A 27658-nucleotide genomic window follows, 5' to 3' on the forward strand; every position below is an offset into this window, starting at 1 on the left:
CCATGACCAACCAGAGCCGTCCGTCAGCCATGACCAGCCAGAGCCGTCCGTCAGCCATGACCAGCCAGGGCCGTCCATCAGCCATGACCAGCCAGAGCCGTCCGTCCGCCATGACCAGCCAGAGCCGTCCGTCCGCCATGACCAGCCAGAGCCGTCCGTCAGCCATGACCAGCCAGAACCGTCCGTCAGCCATGACCAGCCAGAGCCGTCCGCCAGCCATGACCAACCAGAGCCGTCAGCCAGCCATGACCAGCCAGAGCCGTCAGCCAGCCATGACCAGCCAGAGCCGTCAGCCAGCCATGACCAGCCAGAGCCGTCAGCCAGCCATGACCAGCCAGAGCCGTCAGCCAGCCATGACCAGCCAGAGCCGTCAGCCAGCCATGACCAGCCAGAGCCGTCAGCCAGCCATGACCAGCCAGAGCCGTCAGCCAGCCATGACCAGCCAGAGCCGTCAGCCAGCCATGACCAGCCAGAGCCGTCCCTCAGTCCGGAGCTGCCGTCCCTCAGTCCGTAGCTGCCGTCCCTCAGTCCGGAGCTGCCGTCCCTCAGTCCGGAGCTGCCGTCCCTCAGTCCGGAGCTGCCGCCCCTCAGTCCGGAGCTGCTGCCCCTCATTCTGGTGTTGCCCCTCAGTCCGGTGCTGCCCCCTAATCCAGTGGGGTTAATTTGGAGGGTGGCCATTTGGAGGAGGCTACCAAAGCGGGTATTGACAATGGTGGAGTGGGGGCCACGTCCCGCACCCGAGCCGCCGCCATGATGGGGCCCACCCCGGACCCTCCCCTTTCTATGTCAGTTTGTGCGGTCGGAGTCCGCACCTTTGGGGGGGGGGTACTGTCACGCCCTGGCCTTAGTATTCTTTGTTTTCTTTATGTTTTTTAGTTAGGTCAGGGTGTGACATGGGGAATGTATGTGTGTTTGTAGTGTCTAGTGTAGTTGTCTAGTTATGTCTATGGCTGCCTAGATTGGTTCTCAATTAGAGGCAGCTGTGGTTCATTGTCTCTGATTGAGAGCCATATTTAAGGCAGTCATAGGCATTGGGGTTTTGTGGGTAATTGTCTATGTTCTATGTTGCATGTGTGCACTTAGTTCGTTTTAGCTTCACGATCGTTTGTTTGTTGTTCGTTTATAAGTGTTTGTTTTTTCTTCATGAAAAGAAGATGGCTTTCTTTCACGCTGCGCCTTGGTCCACTCATTCACCCATAGACGATCGTGACAGTTGCTCTGATTAAAGAAGCATTACAACTGGCCTTCTTTAGACTAGTTGAGTATCTGTAGCATCAGCATTTGTCTGTTCGATTACAGGCTCAAAATGGCCAGAAACAAAGCACCCCCATAAGGGTCTGGTCACCCCTCTGCTGTTCTGAAACTCGTCAGTCTTTTCTTGTTCTGAGAAATGAAGGCTTTTCCATGCGAGAAATTGCCAAGAAAGAAGATCTTGTACAATGCTGTGTACTACTCCCTTCACAGAACAGTGCAAACTGGCTCTAACCAGAATAGAAAGAGGAGTGGGAGGCCCCGGTGCACAACTGCGCAAGAGGACAAGTACATTAGAGTGTTTAGTTTGAGAAACAGACGCCTCACAAGTCCTCAACTGGCAGCTTCTAGGCATAGTTGCAAAGAAAAAGCCATATCTCAGACTGGCCAATATAAAGAAAATATTAAGATGGGAAAAAGAATACAGACACTGGACAGAGGAACTCTGCCTAGAAGGTCAACATCCCGGAGTCGCCTCTTCACTGTTGACATTGAGACTGGTGTTTTGTGGGTACTATTTATTGAAGCTGTCAGTTGAGGATTTGTGAGGCATCTGTTTGTGTCAAGAACTGCAATGCTGCTGGGGCTTTCACGCTCAACAGTTTCCAGTGTGTATCAAGAATGGTCCACCACCCAAAGGACATCCATCCAACTTGACACAACTGTGAGAAGCATTGGAGTCAACATGGGCCAGCATCCCTGTGGAACGCTTTCAACACCTTGTAGAGTCCATGCCCTGACGAATTGAGGCTGTTCTGAGGGCAAAAGGGGGTGAAACTCAATATTAGGAAGGTGTTCCTAATGCTTTGTACACTCAGTGTATGTCTGTGTGTATGTTTCCCCACAGACTTCTCAGGGGGTGCAGGTGAACTGTTTCCGTACACTGGGGGACCTGGTGTTGGGGTACCAACACCCCCATAAGGGTCTGGTTACCCCTCTGCTGTACCCTGTGGGGAGGGACATGGAGCCTGGGGATGAGAGCTTAGGTGATGATGAGAAGCCAGGGCTGGTGTGGAGTCCCAGCCCATTCCCAGTCTCAGTCAGTATAGCTCCCCCCGCTGGACTCCCAGTGACCCCGTCCCCACACCTCCTCTTCCTCCACAGGCTACAGGAGCTCAACACATCCAGGTACAGAAGTCCCCATCACACACCAGGAGTATATAGATGTACAAAATGTGCAATATTGGTCTGGGAATTTAGAGATGAAAGTACTTTAGCACTTTCCTGTGGCATCTCTCTTCAACTTGCTTGAGTGGTGTTTGTGGTCCCCTGGTTTCACAGCATGGCAGGTGAGGTGGTTGGGCTGCTCAGTGAGTATCTGCGCAGTGAGCTGCCTCTGGATGTCGAGGGTCTACGTAGAGGAGCAACAGGCCTACGCCATCTACACCAAACCCTGGGCACCGCATGCCAGGGGCTCAACAGGTGGGTTTCACCGTGTTATTACTGCTATTACAGTTAAAGTGATCTGCGTCATTTGGTGTTTGGGATGTGATGGCTTTGTTGGTTATCATGAGGAGAAAATGAAACGGATTCTCTGATCCACAGTGAGATTGACCTGATCATGTCCAGTTTGGAGACGCTGGCCAAAGTGTTTGACCATCCCATCTGCCCTTTAACCTCCGCCAAGCCACAGGTACATCCCTTCTGTGATATATCCTGTTTGACCTGTCCTGTCTGTCCTACCTTGTCTGTCCTTATATGTCTGTCCTGCCCTGTCTATCTTTCCCTGTCTGTCCTACCCTGTCTGTCCTGTCTGTCCTGTCCTGTCTGTCCTGCCTGTCAGTCATACCTTCTCTGTAACCCTCTGTCTACTCTACTATGGTCCACAGGGGACCTGCAAACTAAGAAGACCAAAAAATATGGAAATCTGCTTTGTTTTGCCCTCTAGTGCACCAATTGAAAATTCTCTATGTTCCCTTCATGGGGTACAATATACAAAACACTGAGTGTAAAAAACATTAAGGACACCTGCTCTTTCCCTGACATAGACTGACCAAGTGAATCCAGGTGAAAGCTGTGATCTTTTATTGATGTTACTTGTTAAATCCACTTCAATCAGTGTAGATGAAGGGGAGGAGACAGGTTAAAGAAGGATGTTTAAGCCTTGAGCCAATTGAGTTATGGATTGTGTATGTGTGCCATTCAGAGGGTGAATGGGAAAGACAAAAGATTTAAGTGCCTTTGAATGGGGTATGGTGGTTGGTGCCAGGCGCACCGGTTTGTGTCAAGAACTGCAACACTGCTGGGTGTTTCACACGCAACAGTTTCCCATGTGTATCAAGAACAGTCCACCACCCAAAGGACATCCAGCCAACTTGACACAACTGTTGGAGTCAACATGGGCCAGCATCCCTGTGGAACGCTTTCAACACCTTGTAGAGTCCATGCCCCGACGAATTGAGGCTGTTCTGAGGGCAAAAGGGGGGTGCAACTCAATATTAGGAAGGTGTTCCTAATGCTTTGCACAATTAGTGTATGTCCATCTGTATTCCACATAGCACACAGCTACTCACTATATTAATGTACCTCCTTTCAGAACATGGGTAGAGGTCCAGACATGGAGTTGGACAGCCTGCTGTGTAAGATCTCTGTCCTGGTCAGCCTGCTCTCCTCCCTGGAGAAGAGGGTATGTACCCACATACTCACACACTACCCCCCCAATACATATCAGTCTTAGTTTCATGGTCCAGACCAGTGGTTCCCAACCAGGGGTACTAGGAGCCCTGGATGTACTTGGCTTATCAATAGAGGGTACTTGAGAAGACTCACGACTGGTAAAATGCTCATGGAGGGTACTTCAGGGGTACTCGAGGCAGAGGAAAATTCAGTTGGCGGTACAGGAAAGGAAACAGGTTGGGGACCACTGGTCTATACAGTCTGACACTCTCTATGCTCTGACTGTGCAGGTGCTGAAAGCTCTTCAAGATGCTGTGACCAATCACAACCTGGCTGTGCAGCCTGCCCCTCCACCTGAGCCCGCTCTTGCTCCAGCTCCAGCCCCTGCTCCAGCTCCAGCCCCTGCTCCAGCTCCAGCTCCAGCTCCTGCTCCTGCTCCAGCTCCAGCCCCTGCTCCAGCCCCTGTCCCTGCCCCAGTCCCTGTAGCCAAGAACCATTCCAGGCCCTTACCTGTCCACTCCTTTCAGGTGAGAGAGAGCAACAAGGGCCACTTCATACTTTTAAGGGGGTATACCAGCTGATTAGTCATATTTTGACCATCTTTGAGGTACAGTGATTCCTATTTTTCATCATCTGTGTGTGTGTGTGTGCGCTTCTGTGTGTGTGTGTGCTTCTGTCTGTGTGTGTGTGTGTCTAGATTAAGATGGTGCGTTATGGCAGACAGACAGTGTCATTGGATGTGGACACAGGAGTGCTGCTGTTTGACAGGAAGGCCGGGTCATTTGGAGTGGAGACGGTCTCACATGAACGGAGTAAGAGAACGACAACGACATCTAATGTTATTTGACTGAGTTTGATCAAGTTCAGTGATCTTAAATGCTTCACCTATTTTTCAGTTCTGCAGCTAGTCAAGTTCCAGAGCAGCCCAGCCAAGCTGCGCATGGTCGTGGACAGTCATCACAACAACCCACGGGAGCTCATGTTTGAGAGTGCAAGGGTACATAAAGTTCTACATTCAGCTGTATGCAGGGGCCCCCTTAAATTTGTCCTGTCCAAAAAAGTACTTTATGTACTTTAATGTACTTTAATGTTTTGTTGTTGTTGTTTCTCTGTAATACTACTAGCCACCTAGCAATTTTATGAAGTTGGCTTTAGCTAGACCAGATAGGTTCCCAATCTCCCGACCTCATAACTAGCTGCCAAGAAGCCATTTCAGGCTATCAATCAAGTTAGAGTAGCTTAGCTGGCATGCCTGCTGGTAAGGTTGTTGGACTTCAGAAAAGCAAGCAATGTATTGAATAAGACTCACATTCCTTTAAGCATAGTGATTATGACTCTAGATTGCAGGAAAAAGCTGTTTGAAAAATAGAAAATTCTCCAAATTACAGTGTTGGGGGAGCATCTATCCCAGCCATCCTCATGTACTTTGTGCCCCCTCTGATTTGTATGTGTTTCTATCCATTGGATTCCATTGTAGTTTTTATATTGACTGAGAACACTCTCTCTTCCCTCCAGAAACGGGAGGCGTTCTGCCAGCTGCTACAGCTGATGAAGACCAGGCACTCCCGTCTGAGTGAACCTGACGTCATTTCTGTGTTTGTGGGCAGCTGGAACATGGGTAACTAAGACACCTATGGCACCTCACCGTCCTAGAGCAATGTCTTCCACTATTACTGTCTGACATCAATACTATCACTGGTAGCGCTAGCTACGGCTAGCTAAGTTATTACAGGGTTATTACACTGGAGAGACATACTTATCTTATTGGAAACATGAGCACTAGATGTTGGTCTATGTTAGCCCCTCACGAATGATCTTAATGCCTGTGTGTTCAGGTGGCTCCCCTCCCCCTCGCAGTCTGCAGTCCTGGGTGACGTGTTGTGGTCTGGGTCGAACCCCAGATGAGTCCACAGCTCTGCTGCCTCATGACATCTACGCCCTGGGTACCCAGGAGAACTCTCAGGGGGAGAAGGAGTGGACAGAACACGTCAAGGCTACCCTACACAGCTACACTCACATAGAGTACAAACAGGTGAGCATCACTTTTCCCTCTCTTGGACTCCATTTATCGCCATCTATCTCAGTTCTCTCTCTCTCTCTCTCTCTCTCTCTCTCTCTCTCTCTCTCTCTCTCTCTCTCTCTCTCTCTCTCTCTCTCTCTCTTTCTCTCTCTCTCTCTCTCTCTCTCTCTCTTGTTTTTCTCTCTCTCTCTTGTTTTTCTCTCTCTCTCTTGTTTTCCCTTTCTCTCTCTCTCTTGTTTTCCCTTTCTCCCAGCTCTCAGCCGCTCTGAATGTCTGTAGTATGTCCTTGCTCACCTTATGACAGGGATTAACAACTAGATTCAGCCACGGGCCTTTTTTTTGTCTTGAGTGGATGGTCGGGGGGCCGGAATATATTTACTAATAATTTGTAGACTGCAAATTGACTACAAACGCCAAAACAGATATAATGTTGGACTAAAACATAATCATTTCAAACCATGCCGACATTAGTGTACGATAACTTGGGTGGGAATACTTGGAAATAGATTTCTTAAATAAAAATCACTTGGACCTGATTTCCTGGTGTTTTTCCAGTCTTTTATGTCCAACAATGAAAATAAAAATAATTTAAAAAAGGGTTCTGTTTTCTATGCTTCTGTGGGCCAAATAAAACCACCGTGGGCCAAATAAAACCACCGTGGGCCAAATAAAACCACCCGTGGGCCAAATAAAACCACCCGTGGGCCAAATAAAACCACCCGTGGGCCAAATAAAACCACCCGTAGGCCAAATAAAACCACCCGTGGGCCAAATAAAACCACCCGTGGGCCAAATTAAAACCACCGTGGGCCAAATAAAACCACCGTGGGCCAAATAAAACCACCAGTGGGCCAAATAAAACCACAGTGGGCCAAATAAAACCACCGTGGGCCAAATAAAACCACTGTGGGCCAAATAAAACCACCGTGGGCCAAATAAAACCACCCGTGGGCCAAATAAAACCACAGTGGGCCAAATAAAACCACTGTGGGCCAAATAAAACCACCGTGGGCCAAATAAAACCACCAGTGGGCCAAATAAAACCACCGTGGGCCAAATAAAACCACCGTGGGCCAAATAAAACCACCCGTGGGCCAAATAAAACCACCGTGGGCCAAATAAAACCACCCGTGGGCCAAATAAAACCACCCGTGGGCCAAATAAAACCACCCGTGGGCCAAATAAAACCACCCGTGGGCCAAATAAAACCACCCGTGGGCCAAATAAAACCACCCGTGGGCCAAATAAAACCACCCGTGGGCCAAATAAAACCACCCGTGGGCCAAATAAAACCACCCGTGGGCCAAATAAAACCACCCGTAGGCCAAATAAAACCACCCGTGGGCCAAATAAAACCACCCGTGGGCCAAATTAAAACCACCGTGGGCCAAATAAAACCACCGTGGGCCAAATAAAACCACCAGTGGGCCAAATAAAACCACTGTGGGCCAAATAAAACCACCGTGGGCCAAATAAAACCACCGTGGGCCAAATAAAACCACCCGTGGGCCAAATAAAACCACTGTGGGCCAAATAAAACCACTGTGGGCCAAATAAAACCACCAGTGGGCCAAATAAAACCACCAGTGGGCCAAATAAAACCACCGTGGGCCAAATAAAACCACCCGTGGGCCAAATAAAACCACCCGTGGGCCAAATAAAACCACCCGTGGGCCAAATAAAACCACCGTGGGCCAAATAAAACCACCCGTGGGCCAAATAAAACCACCCGTGGGCCAAATAAAACCACCCGTGGGCCAAATTAAAACCACCGTGGGCCAAATAAAACCACCCGTGGGCCAAATAAAACCACCGTAGGCCAAATAAAACCACCGTGGGCCAAATAAAACCACCGTGGGCCAAATAAAACCACCCGTGGGCCAAATAAAACCACCGTGGGCCAAATTGGGGAACCCTGCCTTATGGGATATTTGTTTGATGTACGTTTTCTTTCACCCATTCATCCTGAAATAATGATTGGTGTTAATTTACTGTACATGGTGCTTGACTTGGACTGAAATAGGTGCCTGTACTGATTTTGGGTGCTGTTTATATTTAGGTGCAGAAGCTGCACAATACATTTGAGCTAACATTCTACAAGAGGAACAGGAGCTCAAGCAGTAGAACATTTGTGGTGCCGGTACTCAGCTCCGGTGAGCTCCTGTTCCAAGTCAAGTACTGATTGCCCATGCTCACTGTATGTGCACGTTGTCGACAAGAGGTACATAAAACAGGGTGTATAAACTGTATGTCTATAAAATAACAAAATAACATGTTGACGTTGAGTTCTCATTCATTTTCCAGATTCTTACTGGAGTTTGACAAGAAAACGTCTAAAAACAAATGTCTGTGATTACGATACTTTCATGAAAAATCAAGACACAGTATATGTTATTATTACATTAGTCTTGTTTACACAGCAGTACTGTAGACATATGTCTATGCCTATGTCTTGATTGGGGCGGCAGGTAGCCTAGATGTTAGAGCATTGGGACAGTAATCGAAAGGCTGCTAGATTGAATCCCTGATGTAAAGGTAAGGTTAAAATCTGTCGTTCTGCCCCTGTTAAGGACAGTTAAACCACTGTTCCTAGGCCGTCATTGTAAATAAGAATTTGTTCATAACTGACTTGCCTAAAGGAAAAATAAAATTGCTCTGTTATAGTGTACTGTGGTGATGTGTCCTGCAGGTGGCAGTACAGTCCCTGTGGAACATGAGGCTGGCAGTGTTTGTGAAGCCAGAGCACGAGAGTCGCATCAGCCATGTGAACACAGCCAGTGTGAAGACTGGCCTGGGGAACACACTGGGTATGATGCCAGGCCTCTACTTGGGTCGTTTATGGGTCGGCTACCCATAACACCACACCCTCCTCCTCCTTCTCTCAGAAAACCACACGGTGGCCAACTTCCAAAGACATCAGAGCATGATTAAGAGGAATGAAATGTGTTTTTAATTGCTCAGTTTAACCTTTAAAATGGATGTGTTTCCAGGAAATAAGGGTGCTGTTGGGGTCTCCTTCCTCTTCAACAGTACCTCTTTTGGGTTTGTTAACTGCCATCTGACCTCTGGCAGTGAGAAAGTAGTCAGGTATGCACAACCATTTCCTATGTCCAGCTGTTTGGTACATCATTTGGGTGTTGGTTGACTGGTAGAACATTTGGCTGTCCAACACAGATGTCATCAGATTGATGTGTACGGTGTGACATGCCAGGGCTGTACAGTGTGTGAATGTTTCTACTGTATGCGTGCAGCATATCTATGTGTGTCCCTAAATGTCCCTGTGCTTGTGGTCCTGTCAGGAGGAACCAGAACTTTGCCGACATCCTCAGGCTGTTGTCCCTGGGTGACCGGCAGCTCAGTGCCTTTGACGTGAGCCTGCGCTTCACACATCTCTTCTGGTGTGGAGACCTCAACTACAGACTGGACCTGGATGTACAGGTTAGACAAACCCGTCTCCTCTTTCATTGTGCCCCCAGAAAATAGATCACATGTAGTGTAACCCGGACAACGAGAATCTCCATCGACCCAGAGCCTTGCCTTGCTTTCTCTTACACTGAATCTGTGTTCCTCTCATGGCTGTTCCCGTTTTACAGGACATTCTGAAACATGTGTCCAAGCGGGAGTTTGATGAGCTCATGTGTGCTGATCAGCTAACACAAGAACGACACAAGAGAAAGGCCTTTCTCAATTTCAGTGAGTAGCATCCTAGAGCTCCTCGTCCTCCCAGTTGATGTCAAACTGTTTGTTTATGTGTGGGTGAAAATAGCTGTGTTATTGATTCTGCTCCGTCAATTCTCCTCTTCATTGCTTTTGTCTCAGAATCTACCCCCTCGCTCTCTTATCTCTCTCTCTCTCTCGCTTCAATTTCAATTTAAGGGCTTTATTGGCATGGGAAACATATGTTTACATTGCCAAAGCAAGTGAAGTAGATAATAAACACAAGTGAAATAAACAATGCAAAATGAACAGTAAACATTACACTCAAAAAAGTTTCAAAAGAATAAAGACAATTCAAATGTCAAATGTCACACTATGTGCAAATAGTTAAAGTACAAAAGGGAAGATAAATAAACATAGGTTGTGTTTTCAATGGTGTTTGTTCTTCACTGGTTGCCCTTTTCTTGTGGTAACAGGTCACAAATCTTGCCGCTGTGATGGCACACTGTGGTATCTCTCCTATCTCTCTCTCTCTCTCTCTCCTATATCTCTGTCCATTTCTCTCTCTTTGTCCTGGTTTAAGAGGAAGAGAAGATTGTGTTTCCGCCCACCTATCGGTACGAGAGGGGGTCCAGGGACAGCTACCTGTGGCAGAAGTACAAGACCTCTGGCGTGAGTCTACCTCCCTGTGACACTCTCTGACACAACCTCTCAAAGCTACATCATGTCCCACTTCATGCTGTTGTCTGAATGACATTCAATCCGAAAGTGATGAGTAATCCACCCAAAGCATTACTTGTGAGCCTTGTGAAGCTGTCAACAAAGAAGGACATTTCATAATGCTAGCTTGGGAAGCTTTGCTATTGCAACAACTGTACCATACACCCCTAAATAGACTAAACAGAGACATATAGCTCCCTACCGGACTTCCTTTATGTGTAACCCAATCGGTTTTTATGGGGGTCACAGGGGTCCCGGGGCTAATAATACCTCACAGGCTGAAATGGCTGGTAGGATTGGAGTGCAGGGTTCCCTTCGTTGTATAATTCAATTTTGAATCAATTCTATTTTCACATACCCCACATCTAACACAAACAGACTTTACATATAGTCATTACTCTGTTCTGTGTCAACAGGTGCGTGTCAATGTGCCGTCATGGTGTGACCGGATTCTGTGGAAGTCCTACTCAGAGACACATATCACCTGCAACTCCTATGGTGGGTTTAAGTTGAGGACATCTTTTTTTAGGTTCATAACATTATCCTCAGACATAACAGCATTGTGGTTTAGCATTTAGACACAGCAAATTGGAAATCATAGTATTATTTCCTGTGGCATTCCAAAATGAGACATTTCGTGGCCATTTCTTTCATTGTTTTCCTGTAAAATGTGAGAGGCCCTGTTAAGGTATGATTGGCAACTCCTACGTCCTCTGGTCTGTGGTCCTCAGACGAACAGTCATTTCCTCACCGCGGCTCTGACTCCAGGGCCATGCTTTTGACTTCCATCAGCAAACACAGTATACTCACCATACACCATCACAGCCATTAAAGGATGGTTCGTTTAGTCTATGCCACAGGTTTTGATGATAATGTCAAACAAGATAGAGTACTGAAGTCATCATCAGTAACATAAGAATGCTCATTTGATGGTACACTTAACAGCATAATGATAACGGACAGGTCGGTATCATTATGACAGGTCGGTATCATTATGGCAGGTCGGTATCATTATGACTGGTCTGTATCATTATGACAGGTCGGTATCATTATGACAGGCCTGTATCATTATGACAGGTCTGTATCATTATAACAGATCTTCATCATTATGACTGGTCTGTATCATTATAACAGAGCTGTAGTATCATTATGACAGGTCTGTATCATTATGACTGGTCTGTATCATTATCAAATCAAGTTTATTTTATATAGCCCTTCGTACATCAGCTAATATCTCGAAGTGCTGTACAGACACCCAGCCTAAAACCCCAAACAGCAAGCAATGCAGGTGTAGAAGCACGGTGGCTAGGAAAAACTCCCTAGAAAGGCCAAAACCTAGGAAGAAACCTAGAGAGGAACCAGGCTATGAGGGGTGGCCAGTCCTCTTCTGGCTGTGCTGGGTGGAGATTATAACAGAACTATGCCAAGATGTTCAAAATGTTCATAAGTGACAAGCATGGTCAAATAATAATCATGAATAATTTTCAGTTGGCTTTTCATAGCCGATCATCAAGAGTTGAAAATAGCAGGTCCGGGACAGGTGGCGGTTCCATAACCGCAGGCAGAACAGCTGAAACTGGAATAGCAGCAAGGCCAGGTGGACTGGGGACAGCAAGGAGCCATCACGCCCGGCAGCCCCGACGCACGGTCCCAGGGCTCAGGTCCTCCGAGAGAGAGAAAGAGAGAGAGAAGGAGAGAATTAGTGAGAGCCAAGATTTTCAAAATGTTCAAAAATGACAAGCATGGTCAAATAAGAATCAGGAATAAATGTCAGTTGGCTTTTCATAGCCGATCATTAAGAATTGAAAACAGCAGGTCTGTATCATTATGACAGGTCGGTATCATTATGACTGGTCTGTATCATTATGACTGGTCTGTATCATTATAACAGATCTTCCTCATTATGACTGGTCTGTATCATTATGACAGGTCTGTATCATTATGACTGGTCTGTATCATTATGACAGGTCTGTATCATTATGACAGGTCTGTATCATTATGACAGGTCTGTATCATTATGACAGGTCTGTATCATTATGACAGGTCTGTATCATTATGACTGGTCTGTATCATTATGACAGGTCTGTATCATTATGACAGGGCTGTATCATTATGACAGGGCTGTATCATTATAACAGGGCTGTATCATTATGACAGGGCTGTATCATTATAACAGGGCTGTACCATTATGACAGGTCTGTATCATTATGACAGGTCTGTATCATTATGACAGGTCTGTATCATTATGACAGGTCTGTATCATTATAACAGGGCTGTATCATTATGACAGGGCTGTATCATTATAACAGGGCTGTACCATTATGACAGGTCTGTGTCATTATGACAGGTCTGTATCATTATGACAGGGCTGTATCATTATGACAGGTCGGTATCATTATGACAGGTCTGTATCATTATGACAGGGCTGTATCATTATAACAGGGCTGTATCATTATGACTGGTCTGTATCATTATAACAGAGCTGTGGTATCATTATGACAGGTCTGTATCAGTATGACTGGTCTGTATCATTATGACAGGGCTGTATCATTATAACAGGGCTGTATCATTATGACAGGTCTGTATCATTATGACTGGTCTGTATCATTATAACAGAGCTGTAGTATCATTATGACAGGTCTGTATCATTATGACTGGTCTGTATCATTATAACAGAGCTGTAGTATCATTATGACAGGTCTGTATCATTATGACTGGTCTGTATCATTATAACAGAGCTGTAGTATCATTATGACAGGGTTGTATCATTATGACTGGTCTGTATCATTATAACAGAGCTGTAGTATCATTATGACGGGTCTGTATCATTATGACTGGTCTGTATCATTATAACAGAGCTGTAGTATCATTATGACAGGTCTGTATCATTATGACTGGTCTGTATCATTATAACAGAGCTGTAGTATCATTATGACAGGTCTGTATCATTATGACTGGTCTGTATCATTATAACAGAGCTGTAGTATCATTATGACAGGTCTGTATCATTATGACTGGTCTGTATCATTATGACAGAGCTGTAGTATCATTATGACAGGTCTGTATCATTATGACTGGTCTGTATCATTATAACAGAGCTGTAGTATCATTATGACAGGTCTGTATCATTATGACTGGTCTGTATCATTATAACAGAGCTGTAGTATCAGTATGACAGGTCTGTATCAGTATGACTGGTCTGTATCATTATAACAGAGCTGTGGTATCATTATGACTGGTGTCACGCCCTGACATGAGATATCTGTTTTCTTTATATTTTGGTCAGGTCAGGGTGTGACTAGGGTGGGTACGTTAGTTTTGTATTGTCTAGGGGTTTTGTATGTCAAGGGTTGTTGTAGGTCTAGGTGTTTTGTATGTCTATGGTGGCCTGATATGTTTCCCAATCAGAGGCATCGTTGTCTCTGATTGGGGATCATATTTAGGTGGCCATTTGCCCTTTGGTGTTTATGGGTTCTTGTCCTATGTTTAGTTGCCTGTCTGCACTATCCATATAGCTTCACGGTTTGTTTTGTTATTTTGTTAGTTTGTTCAGTGTTCATTTGTTAAAATAAATAAGAATGTATGCATACCACGCTGCGCCTTGGTCTCCTCCTTACAACGGCCATGACAACTGGGCTGTATCATTATGACAGGGCTGTATCATTATGACTGGTCTGTATCATTATGACAGGGCTGTATCATTATGACTGGTCTGTATCATTATGACTGGTCTGTATCATTGTGACTGGTCTGTATCATTGTGACTGGTCTGTATCTTTATAACTGGTCTGTATCTTTATGACAGGTCTGTATCATTGTGAATGGTCTGTATCATTGTGACTGGTCTGTATCATTATGACTGGTCTGTATCATTGTGACTGGTCTGTATCATTGTGACTGGTCTGTATCATTGTGACTGGTCTGTATCATTGTGACTGGTCTGTATCATTGTGACTGGTCTGTATCTTTATAACTGGTCTGTATCTTTATGACAGTTCTGTATCTTTATGACAGGTCTGTATCTTTATAACTGGTCTGTATCTTTATGACTGGTCTGTATCATTGTGACTGGTCTGTATCATTGTGACTGGTCTGTATCATTGTGACTGGTCTGTATCATTGTGACTGGTCTGTATCTTTATAACTGGTCTGTATCTTTATGACTGGTCTGTATCATTATGACAGGTCTGTATCATTATGACTGGTCTGTATCTTTATAACTGGTCTGTATCTTTATGACAGGTCTGTATCATTACGACTGGTCTGTATCATTATGACTGGTCTGTATCATTATGACTGGTCTGTATCATTATGACTGGTCTGTATCATTGTGACTGGTCTGTATCTTTATAACTGGTCTGTATCTTTATGACTGGTCTGTATCATTATGACTGGTCTGTATCATTATGACTGGTCTGTATCATTATGACAGGTCTGTATCTTTATAACTGGTCTGTATCTTTATGACTGGTCTGTATCATTATGACTGGTCTGTATCATTGTGACTGGTCTGTATCTTTATGACTGGTCTGTATCTTTATGACTGGTCTGTATCATTATGACAGGTCTGTATCATTATGACCTTTCTGTATCATTATGACAGGTCTGTATCATTATGACTGGGCTGTATCATTAGGACAGGGCTGTGTCATTATGACTTTTCTGTATCATTATGACAGGTCTGTATCATTATGACAGGTCTGTATCATTATAACCTTTCTGTATCATTATGACTTTTCTGTATCATTATGACTTTTCTGTATCATTATGACAGGTCTGTATCATTTTGACAGGTCTGTATCATTATGACAGGTCTGTATCATTATGACTTTTCTGTATCATTATTACAGGTCTGTATCATTATGACTGGTCTGTATCATTATGACTGGTCTGTATCATTATGACAGGTCTGTATCATTATGACAGGTCTGTATCATTATGACAGGTCTGTATCATTATGACAGGTCTGTATCATTATGACTGGGCTGTATCATTATGACTGGGCTGTATCATTATGACAGGTCTGTATCATTATGACAGGTCTGTATCATTATGACTGGGCTGTATCATTATGACAGGTCTGTATCATTATGACAGGTCTGTATCATTATGACAGGTCTGTATCATTATGACAGGTCTGTATCATTATGACAGGTCTGTATCATTATGACAGGTCTGTATCATTATGACTGGGCTGTATCATTATGACAGGTCTGTATCGTTATGACAGGTCTGTATCGTTATGACAGGTCTGTATCATTATGACTGGGCCGTATCATTATGACTGAGATCTCTGTGTATGTCTCCAGGTTGTACAGATGACATTTTCACCAGTGACCACTCGCCTGTTTTCGCCACGTTCCATATAGGGGTGACATCAAAGTTCAAAACAGGTGAAGTCATTGTAGTTATTTTGGCATAATAATTTTGATTAATATATGTAATATAATATAACGTTTATGCTTGCTTGTGACCCTTTAATGCCTCTAAACAGAGCCAAGCTTGAGCATGGAGAGGGCCTGGATAGAGTTGGAGGGCATCGAGGCTATTGTGAAGACAGCCGGCAAAGCCAAGTTCTTCATTGAGTTTCACTCATCCTGCCTTGACGGTGCTTTGTCTTTCATAATATGTTCTCAGATAGTTAATCTGAAGTTCTATAATTTAATGATGTGATGAATGACTTTGTTTTCTTGCAGAGATCCGCCGTTCCATAGAGAATGACTCACAGAGCTGTGACGTGCCTTGCTTCCTGAAACTGGGCTGGTCTTCCAAGCAGCTGCCCAAGGTAAATAAATCAATCTGGAGATAGATGACCAGACCCATCCCAAAGACACATACAATGCGTTAGGAAAGTATACAGACCCCTTCACTTTTTTCCACATATTCGTCATAAAGCTACACACAATACCTGATAATGACAAAGCAAAAACAGGTTTTTAGACATTTTTGCTAATTTATGAACAATAAAAAACAGAAATACTTTATTTACATAAGTATTCAGACCCTTTGCTGTGAGACTCGAAATTGAGCTCAGGTGCATCCTGTTTCCATTGATCATCCTTGAGATGTTTTTCATTGGTGTCCACCTGTGTTAAATTCAATTGAATCGACATGATTGGAAAGGCACACACCTGTCTATATAAAGGTCCCACAGTTGACAGTGCATGTCAGAGCAAAAACCAAGCCATGAGGTCAAAGGAATTGTCCATAGAGCTCCGAGACAGGATTGTGTCGAGGCACAGATCTGGGGAAGGGTACCAAAAAATGTCTGCAGCATTGAAGGTCCCCAAAAACACAGTGGCCTCCATCATTCTTATATGGAAGAAGTTTGGAACCACCAAGACTTCCTAGAGCTGGCCGCCCGGCCAAACTGAACAATTCGGGGAGAAGGGCCTTGGTCAGGGAGGTGACCTAGAACCCGTTGGTCACTCTGACAGAGCTCCAGAGTTCCTCTGTGGAGATGGGAGAACCTCCCAGAAAGACAACCATCTCTGCAGCACTCCACCAATCAGGCCTTTATGGTAGAGTGGCCAGACGGAAGCCACTCCTCAGTAAAAGGCACATGACAGCCCACTTGGAGTTTGCCAAAAGCACCTAAAGGACTCTCAGACCATGAGAAACAAGATTATCTGGTCTGATGAAACCAAGATTGAACTCTTTGGCCTGAATGCCAAGCGTCACGTCTGGAGGAAACCTGGCACCATCCCTACAGTAAAGCATGGTGGTGGCAGCATCATGCTGTGGGGATGTTTTTCAGCGGCAGGGACTGGGAGACTAGTCAGGATCGAGGGAAAGATGAACGGAGCAAAGTACAGAGAGATCCTTGATGAAAACCTGCTCCAGAGCTCTCAGGACCTCAAACTTGGGCGACGATTCACCTTCCAACAGCACAACGACCCTAAGCACACAGCCAAGACAACACAAGAGTTGCTTCGGGACAAGTCTCGGACTTGAACCCGATCGAACATCTCTGGAGAGACCTGAAAGTAGCTGTGCAGCGACACTCCCCATCCAACCTGACAGAGCTTGAGAGGATCTGCAGAGAACAATGGGAGAAATTCCCCATATACAGGTGTGATAAGCTTGTAGTATCATTCTCAAGAAGACTTGAGGCTGTAATTGCTGCCAAAGGTGCTTCAACAAAGTACTGAGTAAAGGGTATGAATACTTATGTAAATGTGATATTGCAAAACATTTAGATTGATGAGGGGGAAAAAATATATATGTTTAGAATGCACTGTAGCTAACCTTTGTGTGTGTCTACATATCATAGCTTCTCCCGATCGTCTCTGACATGGAGTACCTTCAGGATCAGCACCTCCTGCTGTGCGTCAAGTCATGTGATGGGTTTGAGTCATACGGTTGGTCATGAGTCTTTTATTTCACCTTTATTTAACTTGGCAAGTCAGTTAAGAACAAATTCTTATTTACAAAGACGGCCTACACCGGCCAAACCCTAACCAGGATGACGCTGGGCCAATTGTGCTCCGCCCTATAGGACTTCCGATCACTGCCGGTTGTGATACAGCCCGGGTTTGAACCAGGACAGGTGCCTTAGAACACTGCCCCACTCGAGAGCCCATAAGTCCTTCCCTTCATGTTCATAACCACCACCATTCACTACTTTGCCTCTCATCAGTCATTTTGCAAGAAGTCAATCAACGCCCCCTTGAAACCTATTCATTGACAAGTGTATTTTAGGCACAGATCAATGACCAGTTCACCTTTTCCAAGTCTTAATCTTAACCATTACGGGAGAAAGAAGCTTCATCCCACTTCACTGTTGATTCTACTGTTGGTCCTGTAGGTGAGTGCTGTGTGGCGCTGCGCTCCCTCATCGGCGCCGCGGAGCAGTTTGAGACGTTTCTGACCCACCGGGGCGAGGAGATGGGCTCCATACGTGGGCGGGTCAGGGTCCACGTGCCCAAGGACCGGCGAAGAACACGTGAGAAGATCTACGGTAGGTTAGCCTGCTGCCATCCTGCCAACCTCTCCTCTCTTCACTCTGCTCTCCTCTCTTCACTCTGCTCTCCTCTCTTCACTCTGCTCTCCTCTCTTCACTCTGCTCTCCTCTCTTCACTCTGCTCTCCTCTCTTCACTCTGCTCTCCTCTCTTCACTCTGCTCTCCTCTCGTTTAGTCTCTTCACTCTCCTCTCCTCTCTTCACTCTGCTCTCCTCTCTTCACTCTGCTCTCCTCTCTTCACTCTGCTCTCCTCTCGTTTAGTCTCTTCACTCTGCTCTCCTCTCTTCAATCTGCTCTCCTCTCTTCACTCTGCTCTCCTCTCTTCACTCTGCTCTCCTATCTTCACTCTGCTCTCCTCTCTTCAATCTGCTCTCCTCTCTTCACTCTGCTCTCCTCTCTTCACTCTGCTCTCATCTCTTCACTCTGCTCTCCTCTCTTCACTCTGCTCTCCTCTCTTCACTCTGCTCTCCTCTCTTCACTCTGCTCTCCTCTCTTCACTCTGCTCTCCTCTCTTCACTCTGCTCTCCTCTCGTTTAGTCTCTTCACTCTGCTCTCCTCTCTTCACTCTGCTCTCCTCTCTTCAATCTGCTCTCCTCTCTTCACTCTGCTCTCCTCTCGTTTAGTCTCTTCACTCTGCTCTCCTCTCTTCACTCTGCTTTCCTCTCTTCACTCTGCTCTCCTCTCTTCACTCTGCTCTCCTCTCTTCACTCTGCTCTCCTCTCTTCACTCTGCTCTCCTCTCTTCACTCTGCTCTCCTCTCTTCACTCTGCTCTCCTCTCGTTTTGTCTCTTCACTCTGCTCTCCTCTCTTCACTCTGCTCTCCTCTCGTTTAGTCTCTTCACTCTGCTCTCCTCTCTTCACTCTGCTCTCCTCTCTTCACTCTGCTCTCCTCTCGTTTAGTCTCTTCACTCTGCTCTCCTCTCTTCACTCTGCTCTCCTCTCTTCACTCTGCTCTCCTCTCTTCACTCTGCTCTCCTCTCGTTTAGTCTCTTCACTCTGCTCTCCTCTCTTCACTCTGCTCTCCTCTCTTCACTCTGCTCTCCTCTCTTCACTCTGCTCTCCTCTCGTTTTGTCTCTTCACTCTGCTCTCCTCTTTTCACTCTGCTCTCCTCTCGTTTAGTCTCTTCACTCTGCTCTCCTCTCTTCACTCTACTCTCCTCTCTTCACTCTGCTCTCCTCTCATTTAGTCTCTTCACTCTGCTCTCCTCTCTTCACTCTGCTCTCCTCTCTTCACTCTGCTCTCCTCTCTTCACTCTGCTCTCCTCTCGTTTAGTCTCTTCACTCTGCTCTCCTCTCTTCACTCTGATCTCCTCTCTTCACTCTGCTCTCCTCTCGTTTAGTCTCTTCACTCTGCTCTCCTCTCTTCAATCTGCTCTCCTCTCTTCACTCTGCTCTCCTCTCGTTTAGTCTCGTCACTCTGCTCTCCTCTCTTCACTCTGCTCTCCTCTCTTCACTCTGCTCTCCTCTCTTCACTCTGCTCTCCTCTCGTTTAGTCTCTTCACTCTGCTCTCCTCTCATCACTCTGATCTCCTCTCTTCACTCTGCTCTCCTCTCGTTTAGTCTCTTCACTCTGCTCTCCTCTCTTCACTCTGCTCTCCTCTCTTCACTCTGCTCTCCTCTCTTCACTCTGCTCTCCTCTCGTTTAGTCTCTTCACTCTGCTCTCCTCTCTTCACTCTGCTCTCCTCTCTTCACTCTGCTCTCCTCTCTTCACTCTGCTCTCCTCTCGTTTTGTCTCTTCACTCTGCTCTCCTCTTTTCACTCTGCTCTCCTCTCGTTTAGTCTCTTCACTCTGCTCTCCTCTCTTCACTCTACTCTCCTCTCTTCACTCTGCTCTCCTCTCATTTAGTCTCTTCACTCTGCTCTCCTCTCTTCACTCTGCTCTCCTCTCTTCACTCTGCTCTCCTCTCTTCACTCTGCTCTCCTCTCGTTTAGTCTCTTCACTCTGCTCTCCTCTCTTCACTCTGATCTCCTCTCTTCACTCTGCTCTCCTCTCGTTTAGTCTCTTCACTCTGCTCTCCTCTCTTCAATCTGCTCTCCTCTCTTCACTCTGCTCTCCTCTCGTTTAGTCTCTTCACTCTGCTCTCCTCTCTTCACTCTGCTCTCCTCTCTTCACTCTGCTCTCCTCTCTTCACTCTGCTCTCCTCTCTTCACTCTGCTCTCCTCTCGTTTAGTCTCTTCACTCTGCTCTCCTCACTTCACTCTGATCTCCTCTCTTCACTCTGCTCTCCTCTCGTTTAGTCTCTTCACTCTGCTCTCCTCTCTTCACTCTGCTCTCCTCTCTTCACTCTGCTCTCCTCTCGTTTAGTCTCTTCACTCTGCTCTCCTCTCTTCACTCTGCTCTCCTCTCTTCACTCTGCTCTCCTCTCTTCACTCTGCTCTCCTCTCTTCACTCTGCTCTCCTCTCTTCACTCTGCTCTCCTCTCTTCACTCTGCTCTCCTCTCGTTTAGTCTCTTCACTCTGCTCTCCTCTCTTCACTCTGCTCTCCTCTCTTCACTCTGATCTCCTCTCTTCACTCTGGTCTCCTCTCTTCACTCTGCTCTCCTCTCTTCACTCTGCTCTCCTCTCGTTTAGTCTCTTCACTCTGCTCTCCTCTGTTCACTCTGCTCTCCTCTCTTCACTCTGCTCTCCTCTCGTTTAGTCTCTTCACTCTGCTCTCCTCTCTTCACTCTGCTCTCCTCTCGTTTAGTCTCTTCACTCTGCTCTCCTCTCTTCACTCTGCTCTCCTCTCGTTTAGTCTCTTCACTCTGCTCTCCTCTCTTCACTCTGCTCTCCTCTCTTCACTCTGCTCTCCTCTCGTTTAGTCTCTTCACTCTGCTCTCCTCTCTTCACTCTCCACTCTTCTCGTTTCGTCTCCTCTCTTCACTCTGCTCGTACTATCGCTTCTCGCTGGGTTTCCATCGTGACAGTCCATGTGCCCTCTTGTTCTCCTGTGTATCTCTCAATGCTTCCTCTATTTGGCTCCTCAATGATCCACATCTTGGCTTTCTCTCTCTGGTCTCTGCCCTGGTTTCTTCTTTTTGGTTCCTCAACAATCCAAGGCTTTCTCTCTCTCTCGTCTCTGCCCTGACTTCCTCTATTTGGTTCCTCAACAATCCAAGGCTTTCTCTCTCTCTGGTCTCTGCCCTGACTTCCTCTATTTGGCTCCTCAATGACCCAAGGCTTTCTCTCTGGTCCCTGGTCTCTGATCTCTGCCCTTACTTCCTATTTTTGGCTCCTCAATGACCCAAGGCTTTCTCTCTGGTCCCTGGTCTCTGATCTCTGCCCTTACTTCCTATTTTTGGCTCCTCAATGACCCAAGGCTTTCTCTCTGGTCTCTGGTCTCTGATCTCTGCCCTTACTTCCTATTTTTGGCTCCTCAACAATCCAAGGCTTTCTCTCTCTCTCTGGTCTCTGCCCTGGCATCCTCTTTTTGGTTCCTCAACAATCCAAGGCTTTCTCTCTCTCTGGTCTCTGCCCTGACTTCCTCTATTTGGTTCCTCAACAATCCAAGGCTTTCTCTCTCTCTCTGGTCTCTGCCCTGACTTCCTCTATTTGGTTCCTCAACAATCCAAGGCTTTCTCTCTCTCTGGTCTCTGCCCTGACTTCCTCTATTTGGCTCCTCGACAATCCAAGGCTTTCTCTCTCTCTGGTCTCTGCCCTGACTTCCTCTATTTGGTTCCTCAACAATCCAAGGCTTTCTATCTCTCTGGTCTCTGCCCTGGCATCCTCTTTTTGGTTCCTCAACAATCCAAGGCTTTCTCTCTCTCTGGTCTCTGCCCTGACTTCCTCTATTTGGTTCCTCAACAATCCAAGGCTTTCTCTCTCTCTGGTCTCTGCCCTGACTTCCTCTATTTGGCTCCTCAACAATCCAAGGCTTTCTCTCTCTCTGGTCTCTGCCCTGACTTCCTCTATTTGGTTCCTCAACAATCCAAGGCTTTCTCTCTCTCTGGTCTCTGCCCTGAATTCCTCTATTTGGTTCCTCAACAATCCAAGGCCTTCTCTCTCTCTGGTCTCTGCCCTGACTTCCTCTATTTGGCTCCTCAACAATCGAAGGCTTTGTCTCTCTCTGGTCTCTGCCCTGACTTCCTCTATTTGGTTCCTCAACAATCCAAGGCTTTCTCTCTCTCTGGTCTCTGCCCTGACTTCCTCTATTTGGTTCCTCAACAATCCAAGGCTTTCTCTCTCTCTGGTCTCTGCCCTGACTTCCTCTATTTGGTTCCTCAACAATCCAAGGCTTTCTATCTCTCTGGTCTCTGCCCTGACTTCCTCTATTTGGTTCCTCAACAATCCAAGGCTTTCTATCTCTCTGGTCTCTGCCCTGACTTCCTCTATTTGGTTCCTCAACAATCCAAGGCTTTCTATCTCTCTGGTCTCTCCCCGACTTCCTCTATTTGGTTCCTCAACAATCCAAGGCTTTCTCTCTCTCTGGTCTCTGCCCGGACTTCCTCTATTTAGTTCCTCAACAATCGAAGGCTTTCTCTCTCTCTGGTCTCTGCCCTGGCATCCTCTTTTTGGTTCCTCAACAATCCAAGGCTTTCTCTCTCTCTGGTCTCTGCCCTGGCATCCTCTATTTGGTTCCTCAACGATCCAAGGCTTTCTGTCTCTCTGGTCTCTGCCCTGACTTCCTCTATTTGGTTCCTCAACAATCCAAGGCTTTCTCTCTCTCTGGTCTCTGCCCTGACTTCCTCTATTTGGTTCCTCAACAATCCAAGGCTTTCTCTCTCTCTCTGGTCTCTGCCCTGACTTCCTCTATTTGGTTCCTCAACAATCCAAGGCTTTCTCTCTCTCTGGTCTCTGCCCTGACTTCCTCTATTTGGCTCCTCAACAATCCAAGGCTTTCTCTCTCTCTGGTCTCTGCCCTGACTTCCTCTATTTGGTTCCTCAACAATCCAAGGCTTTCTATCTCTCTGGTCTCTGCCCTGGCATCCTCTTTTTGGTTCCTCAACAATCCAAGGCTTTCTCTCTCTCTGGTCTCTGCCCTGACTTCCTCTATTTGGTTCCTCAACAATCCAAGGCTTTCTCTCTCTCTGGTCTCTGCCCTGACTTCCTCTATTTGGCTCCTCAACAATCCAAGGCTTTCTCTCTCTCTGGTCTCTGCCCTGACTTCCTCTATTTGGTTCCTCAACAATCCAAGGCTTTCTCTCTCTCTGGTCTCTGCCCTGAATTCCTCTATTTGGTTCCTCAACAATCCAAGGCCTTCTCTCTCTCTGGTCTCTGCCCTGACTTCCTCTATTTGGCTCCTCAACAATCGAAGGCTTTCTCTCTCTCTGGTCTCTGCCCTGACTTCCTCTATTTGGTTCCTCAACAATCCAAGGCTTTCTCTCTCTCTGGTCTCTGCCCTGACTTCCTCTATTTGGTTCCTCAACAATCCAAGGCTTTCTCTCTCTCTGGTCTCTGCCCTGACTTCCTCTATTTGGTTCCTCAACAATCCAAGGCTTTCTATCTCTCTGGTCTCTGCCCTGACTTCCTCTATTTGGTTCCTCAACAATCCAAGGCTTTCTATCTCTCTGGTCTCTGCCCTGACTTCCTCTATTTGGTTCCTCAACAATCCAAGGCTTTCTCTCTCTCTGGTCTCTCCCCGACTTCCTCTATTTGGTTCCTCAACAATCCAAGGCTTTCTCTCTCTCTGGTCTCTGCCCGGACTTCCTCTATTTAGTTCCTCAACAATCGAAGGCTTTCTCTCTCTCTGGTCTCTGCCCTGGCATCCTCTTTTTGGTTCCTCAACAATCCAAGGCTTTCTCTCTCTCTGGTCTCTGCCCTGGCATCCTCTATTTGGTTCCTCAACGATCCAAGGCTTTCTGTCTCTCTGGTCTCTGCCCTGACTTCCTCTATTTGGTTCCTCAACAATCCAAGGCTTTCTCTCTCTCTGGTCTCTGCCCTGACTTCCTCTATTTGGTTCCTCAACAATCCAAGGCTTTCTCTCTCTCTGGTCTCTACCCTTACTTCCTATTTTTGGCTCCTCAATGACCCAAGGCTTTCTCTCTGGTCCCTGGTCTCTGATCTGTGCCCTTACATCCTATTTTTGGCTCCTCAACAATCAAAGGCTTTCTCTCTCTCTGGTCTCTGCCCTGGCTTCCTCTATTTGGTTCCTCAACGATCCAAGGCTTTCTCTCTCTCTGGTCTCTGCCCTGACTTCCTCTATTTGGTTCCTCAACAATCCAAGGCTTTCTCTCTCTCTGGTCTCTGCCCTGGCATCCTCTTTTTGGTTCCTCAACAATCCAAGGCTTTCTCTCTCTCTGGTCTCTGCCCTGGCATCCTCTTTTTGGTTCCTCAACAATCCAAGGCTTTCTCTCTCTCTGGTCTCTGCCCTGGCATCCTCTTTTTGGTTCCTCAACAATCCAAGCCTTTCTCTCTCTCTGGTCTCTGCCCTGACTTCCTCTATTTGGTTCCTCAACAATCCAAGGCTTTCTCTCTCTCTGGTCTCTACCCTGACTTCCTCTATTTGGCTCCTCAACAATCCAAGGCTTTCTCTCTCTCTGGTCTCTGCCCTGACTTCCTCTATTTGGTTCCTCAACAATCCAAGGCTTTCTCTCTCTCTGGTCTCTGCCCTGACTTCCTCTATTTGGTTCCTCAACAATCCAAGGCTTTCTTTCTCTCTGGTCTCTGCCCTGACTTCCTCTATTTGGCTCCTCAACAATCGAAGGCTTTCTCTCTCTCTGGTCTCTGCCCTGACATCCTCTATTTGGTTCCTCAACAATCCAAGGCTTTCTCTCTCTCTGGTCTCTGCCCTGACTTCCTCTATTTGGTTCCTCAACAATCCAAGGCTTTCTCTCTCTCTGGTCTCTGCCCTGACTTCCTCTATTTGGTTCCTCAACAATCCAAGGCTTTCTATCTCTCTGGTCTCTGCCCTGACTTCCTCTATTTGGTTCCTCAACAATCCAAGGCTGTCTATCTCTCTGGTCTCTGCCCTGACTTCCTCTATTTGGTTCCTCAACAATCCAAGGCTATCTATCTCTCTGGTCTCTGCCCTGACTTCCTCTATTTGGTTCCTCAACAATCCAAGGCTTTCTCTCTCTCTGGTCTCTGCCCTGACTTCCTCTATTTGGTTCCTCAACAATCCAAGGCTTTCTATCTCTCTGGTCTCTGCCCTGACTTCCTCTATTTGGTTCCTCAACAATCCAAGGCTGTCTATCTCTCTGGTCTCTGCCCTGACTTCCTCTATTTGGTTCCTCAACAATCCAAGGCTATCTATCTCTCTGGTCTCTGCCCTGACTTCCTCTATTTGGTTCCTCAACAATCCAAGGCTTTCTCTCTCTCTGGTCTCTGCCCTGACTTCCTCTATTTGGTTCCTCAACAATCCAAGGCTTTCTATCTCTCTGGTCTCTGCCCTGACTTCCTCTATTTGGTTCCTCAACAATCCAAGGCTTTCTATCTCTCTGGTCTCTGCCCTGACTTCCTCTATTTGGTTCCTCAACAATCCAAGGCTTTCTATCTCTCTGGTCTCTCCCCGACTTCCTCTATTTGGTTCCTCAACAATCCAAGGCTTTCTCTCTCTCTGGTCTCTGCCCGGACTTCCTCTATTTAGTTCCTCAACAATCGAAGGCTTTCTCTCTCTCTGGTCTCTGCCCTGGCATCCTCTTTTTGGTTCCTCAACAATCCAAGGCTTTCTCTCTCTCTGGTCTCTGCCCTGGCATCCTCTATTTGGTTCCTCAACGATCCAAGGCTTTCTGTCTCTCTGGTCTCTGCCCTGACTTCCTCTATTTGGTTCCTCAACAATCCAAGGCTTTCTCTCTCTCTGGTCTCTGCCCTGACTTCCTCTATTTGGTTCCTCAACAATCCAAGGCTTTCTCTCTCTCTGGTCTCTACCCTTACTTCCTATTTTTGGCTCCTCAATGACCCAAGGCTTTCTCTCTGGTCCCTGGTCTCTGATCTGTGCCCTTACATCCTATTTTTGGCTCCTCAACAATCAAAGGCTTTCTCTCTCTCTGGTCTCTGCCCTGGCTTCCTCTATTTGGTTCCTCAACGATCCAAGGCTTTCTCTCTCTCTGGTCTCTGCCCTGACTTCCTCTATTTGGTTCCTCAACAATCCAAGGCTTTCTCTCTCTCTGGTCTCTGCCCTGGCATCCTCTTTTTGGTTCCTCAACAATCCAAGGCTTTCTCTCTCTCTGGTCTCTGCCCGGACTTCCTCTATTTAGTTCCTCAACAATCCAAGGCTTTCTCTCTCTCTGGTCTCTGCCCTGGCATCCTCTTTTTGGTTCCTCAACAATCCAAGGCTTTCTCTCTCTCTGGTCTCTGCCCTGACTTCCTCTATTTGGTTCCTCAACAATCCAAGGCTTTCTCTCTCTCTGGTCTCTGCCCTGACTTCCTCTATTTGGTTCCTCAACAATCCAAGGCTTTCTCTCTCTCTGGTCTCTGCCCTGGCATCCTCTATTTGGTTCCTCAACAATCCAAGGCTTTCTCTCTCTCTGGTCTCTGCCCTGGCATCCTCTTTTTGGTTCCTCAACAATCCAAGGCTTTCTCTCTCTCTGGTCTCTGCCCTGACTTCCTCTATTTGGTTCCTCAACAATCCAAGGCTTTCTCTCTCTCTGGTCTCTGCCCTGACTTCCTCTATTTGGCTCCTCAACAATCCAAGGCTTTCTCTCTCTCTGGTCTCTGCCCTGACTTCCTCTATTTAGTTCCTCAACAATCCAAGGCTTTCTCTCTCTCTGGTCTCTGCCCTGACTTCCTCTATTTGGTTCCTCAACAATCCAAGGCTTTCTTTCTCTCTGGTCTCTGCCCTGACTTCCTCTATTTGGCTCCTCAACAATCGAAGGCTTTCTCTCTCTCTGGTCTCTGCCCTGACATCCTCTATTTGGTTCCTCAACAATCCAAGGCTTTCTCTCTCTCTGGTCTCTGCCCTGACTTCCTCTATTTGGTTCCTCAACAATCCAAGGCTTTCTCTCTCTCTGGTCTCTGCCCTGACTTCCTCTATTTGGTTCCTCAACAATCCAAGGCTTTCTATCTCTCTGGTCTCTGCCCTGACTTCCTCTATTTGGTTCCTCAACAATCCAAGGCTGTCTCTCTCTCTGGTCTCTGCCCTGACTTCCTCTATTTGGTTCCTCAACAATCCAAGGCTATCTATCTCTCTGGTCTCTGCCCTGACTTCCTCTATTTGGTTCCTCAACAATCCAAGGCTTTCTCTCTCTCTGGTCTCTGCCCTGGCATCCTCTTTTTGGTTCCTCAACAATCCAAGGCTTTCTCTCTCTCTGGTCTCTGCCCTGGCATCCTCTATTTGGTTCCTCAACGATCCAAGGCTTTTTCTCTCTCTGGTCTCTGCCCTGACTTCCTCTATTTGGTTCCTCAACAATCCAAGGCTTTCTCTCTCTCTGGTCTCTGCCCTGACTTCCTCTATTTGGTTCCTCAACAATCCAAGGCTTTCTCTCTCTCTGGTCTCTACCGTTACTTCCTATTTTTGGCTCCTCAATGACCCAAGGCTTTCTCTCTGGTCCCTGGTCTCTGATCTCTGCCCTT

The 27658-nt window shown here is 46.6% G+C and overlaps 1 protein-coding gene across 1 annotated transcript in view; it reads left to right on the forward strand.

The window, feature by feature from the left end:
- Positions 1–27658, forward strand: part of LOC139581286 (phosphatidylinositol 3,4,5-trisphosphate 5-phosphatase 2B-like) — a 48944-nt gene that overhangs the window by 11660 nt on the left and 9626 nt on the right. Inside the window, exons 3-22 of the mRNA XM_071410877.1 lie at positions 2099–2379; positions 2533–2673; positions 2797–2884; positions 3788–3877; positions 4158–4394; positions 4565–4679; positions 4764–4864; positions 5383–5485; positions 5703–5899; positions 8577–8694; positions 8878–8974; positions 9187–9325; positions 9481–9580; positions 10128–10216; positions 10681–10762; positions 15574–15657; positions 15759–15872; positions 15961–16049; positions 17538–17625; positions 18072–18224. Of these exons, the coding sequence (XP_071266978.1) occupies positions 2099–2379; positions 2533–2673; positions 2797–2884; positions 3788–3877; positions 4158–4394; positions 4565–4679; positions 4764–4864; positions 5383–5485; positions 5703–5899; positions 8577–8694; positions 8878–8974; positions 9187–9325; positions 9481–9580; positions 10128–10216; positions 10681–10762; positions 15574–15657; positions 15759–15872; positions 15961–16049; positions 17538–17625; positions 18072–18224 (2506 nt within the window). The remainder of the gene's footprint in view (positions 1–2098; positions 2380–2532; positions 2674–2796; positions 2885–3787; positions 3878–4157; positions 4395–4564; positions 4680–4763; positions 4865–5382; positions 5486–5702; positions 5900–8576; positions 8695–8877; positions 8975–9186; positions 9326–9480; positions 9581–10127; positions 10217–10680; positions 10763–15573; positions 15658–15758; positions 15873–15960; positions 16050–17537; positions 17626–18071; positions 18225–27658) is intronic.

The sequence above is a fragment of the Salvelinus alpinus genome, chromosome 7 (genome assembly GCF_045679555.1).
Source record: "Salvelinus alpinus chromosome 7, SLU_Salpinus.1, whole genome shotgun sequence".
NCBI classification, from domain to species: domain Eukaryota; kingdom Metazoa; phylum Chordata; class Actinopteri; order Salmoniformes; family Salmonidae; genus Salvelinus; species Salvelinus alpinus.